Consider the following 2,490-nt stretch of genomic DNA (forward strand, 5'->3'; position numbering starts at 1 on the left):
ACTGCTAATGCCGATTCATCCTCACAAAGTCTTTATTACGGGAAGTTACCATTCGCTCTCGTATTAACTGTAACACTTGCCGTCTTCCGTATGTTCTTTTCATCCTTCTTTATGTAGCAAACGCTGGATTCATTGATTAATTAACAATATTAATTTATGACACGAAATTTCCATTTTTAATAAAATTTAAAAAACAAATTTAGGACGTACCTCCTCGGAAAACCCGCGGTATTGTGAGGGGCCCGCGATAATATATTACATATAATATATTTGAAAACCCGCGATATATCGAGTCCGCGATAGCCGAACCGCGATATGGCGAGGGATCACTGTATATATTTTATCATATGAATAGGACAGTGCAGGCCACAAAATCTTTTTGATTCATGGATAAAATAAAGGTGTTAAAACTCCCTCTGATAACTCAATAGCTGACTTTGCAGTAAACTGTGTACAACTGAGCTGTTTCATTCTACAGCTTGATAGCTAACACTCCAGTCTACAGTGCACAATCAAGCAGTTTCATTCTATAAAAAAAGCTGAAGTTTCCAGTGTATCAGGGTATTTATTAGCCCCAGCGACACACAGAGCCAGTCAAGAGAGAAGTTAGGGCTGTCGGTCAGCCTCTAACGTCTCCTAAACCTAAATTGACAGGCACACACTACACTGCCAGCCCACTAACAACACAATATTGTTCCTCACAAATGGCCGGGACACACCTTTTAGTGGCCACATGGAGAGAAAGTGTAGCAGAAAGAGGAAGCACAGAGAGAGCCATACTGTAGGCCACACAGCACATGTACTGTATGTGACTTATAGATGAGGTGTTAGTCCATATGGATAAAATCTTCTTTCATGGTTTATACAGTATACTTAGTCTGATTATTTCACACAAATTAGATGGTAGTTTTTGTTCACTTCGTTCTGCTGTGAGGGGGTGGGAATGTCACTGCCTCTTTTTAAATACATGAAGGAAGCTAAAAGAGCGCAAAGTTACTGTTCACAGGGCCAACTACACAACAGCTGGCCAGTCCTCTCACAGTATATATTATGTTGTCACATTACCCAACCCTACATGGATTTGAATAGAAATGCAAGCATCTGACTCTCACACACACACGTGCATGCTCAACTATGCTTAAACACACCTCTCAGCTGTGTTTGTCATACACTCTACTCTGTGCTATACACTATATATTTCACTACATGCAGTCTTGAGGAGTTGAAGCAATGGCCTGTCCTCTTGGGGTGCAATCCTGTTGATGACTTCCAAAAATATATGATCAGCCCACTCAAAATAAATGTGCTGATGTTTTGCAACGGAATCTAATTTAATGCAGAGTCTAGCACAGTGATAAGTTAAGCACAGGTAGGTTCTCTTTGTTTCTACATTATGTAAATGCTTTGCCCAGTGTGCAAATGGCAATGCCATTGTATTTACACATGCATCAGCTGCCATTTTGACAGAAGAATATTAGTGTATATGTGTCTCATTTCAGATTCTTATTGCCTCGGCCTGTCATTAACCTCACAGTATGTTGTAATCGCCCCCCAACTAGTGGCATGGGGATGGCAGAACATACGTAAATGATCATGCTGAATTTCATTTTTATATGCACTGATGAATGTTGCAGTTTAAGTGTACAGTGTTTGGATTTTTTGAACACATGGGAATATGTGGAAATTGTTGTTGCATCAGAAATGGAGAGACAGGACACCCACAGAGACTCAATCTGATATCAGCTCTACCTTTTGTCGAATCTCTTCTTCCATCTTAATGGGGGAGCCGAGCTCAGCGACCTGACGGACACCCTCACTGGCGTAGCCACCATACTCCCACAGCAGGTAGCCTCTGGAGTGGGACGCGCCAATCAGAGCTGACCAGTGGTTGGCTCGTCCTGGAAGATAGGAGCGGGAGAAAAAGAGATCTGGATTTGAAAAGCTTAAATTCTAATGAGAGATTGAGCTGAACAAATGAGTAGCTAGCTGGCTGCTTGACATAACAGAACACTCTTTGTAATTAGCCCATAACAATGATTACATCAGCCTGATAATTTGATTAATTTCCCATTATGCTTAATTTTATTCATCCAGCCTGACATTGTGCTCATGTTAGCCCATTTCTTACTACTACCAGCAGTTGTTAAGGGCAATTAAGTTGTAGTTTTATGGGGAGCTGTCTGTGGGACTATTGCATGGCTGGGCACAGTAATTTCTAATTGCCAGGAAGGCAGTCGCAGCTCAAAGTCACTGCTCCTGGCTATGAAAGAGCCCAGCACATAAACCCCTGTAAAAATCATAGTGTGTCTTTACACTGTTTGTACAGACTGAACAAAAGAAATACAACAATTTATAAGTGAGCACTGCATAGAGCCTGGCTAGCTTTTTCTCCTGACTGCCAGTCCTTCTACTAAGCTAAGCTATCTGACCACTGATCATGGCTTCATACAGCTATCAAATCAATTGTTCAAAATGTTCAGCTCTTCTGAT

General features: G+C 41.3%; 1 protein-coding gene across 1 annotated transcript in view; it reads right to left on the minus strand.

Moving 5' to 3' along the window:
* Nucleotides 1-2,490, minus strand: part of spon1b (spondin 1b) — a 166,239-nt gene that overhangs the window by 85,181 nt on the left and 78,568 nt on the right. The window contains exon 6 of the mRNA XM_020604298.1: nt 1,750-1,898. Coding sequence (XP_020459954.1) covers nt 1,750-1,898 — 149 coding nt within the window. The remainder of the gene's footprint in view (nt 1-1,749; nt 1,899-2,490) is intronic.

Source organism: Monopterus albus, unplaced genomic scaffold, assembly GCF_001952655.1.
Source record: "Monopterus albus unplaced genomic scaffold, M_albus_1.0 scaffold65.1, whole genome shotgun sequence".
In the NCBI taxonomy this organism is placed as follows: domain Eukaryota; kingdom Metazoa; phylum Chordata; class Actinopteri; order Synbranchiformes; family Synbranchidae; genus Monopterus; species Monopterus albus.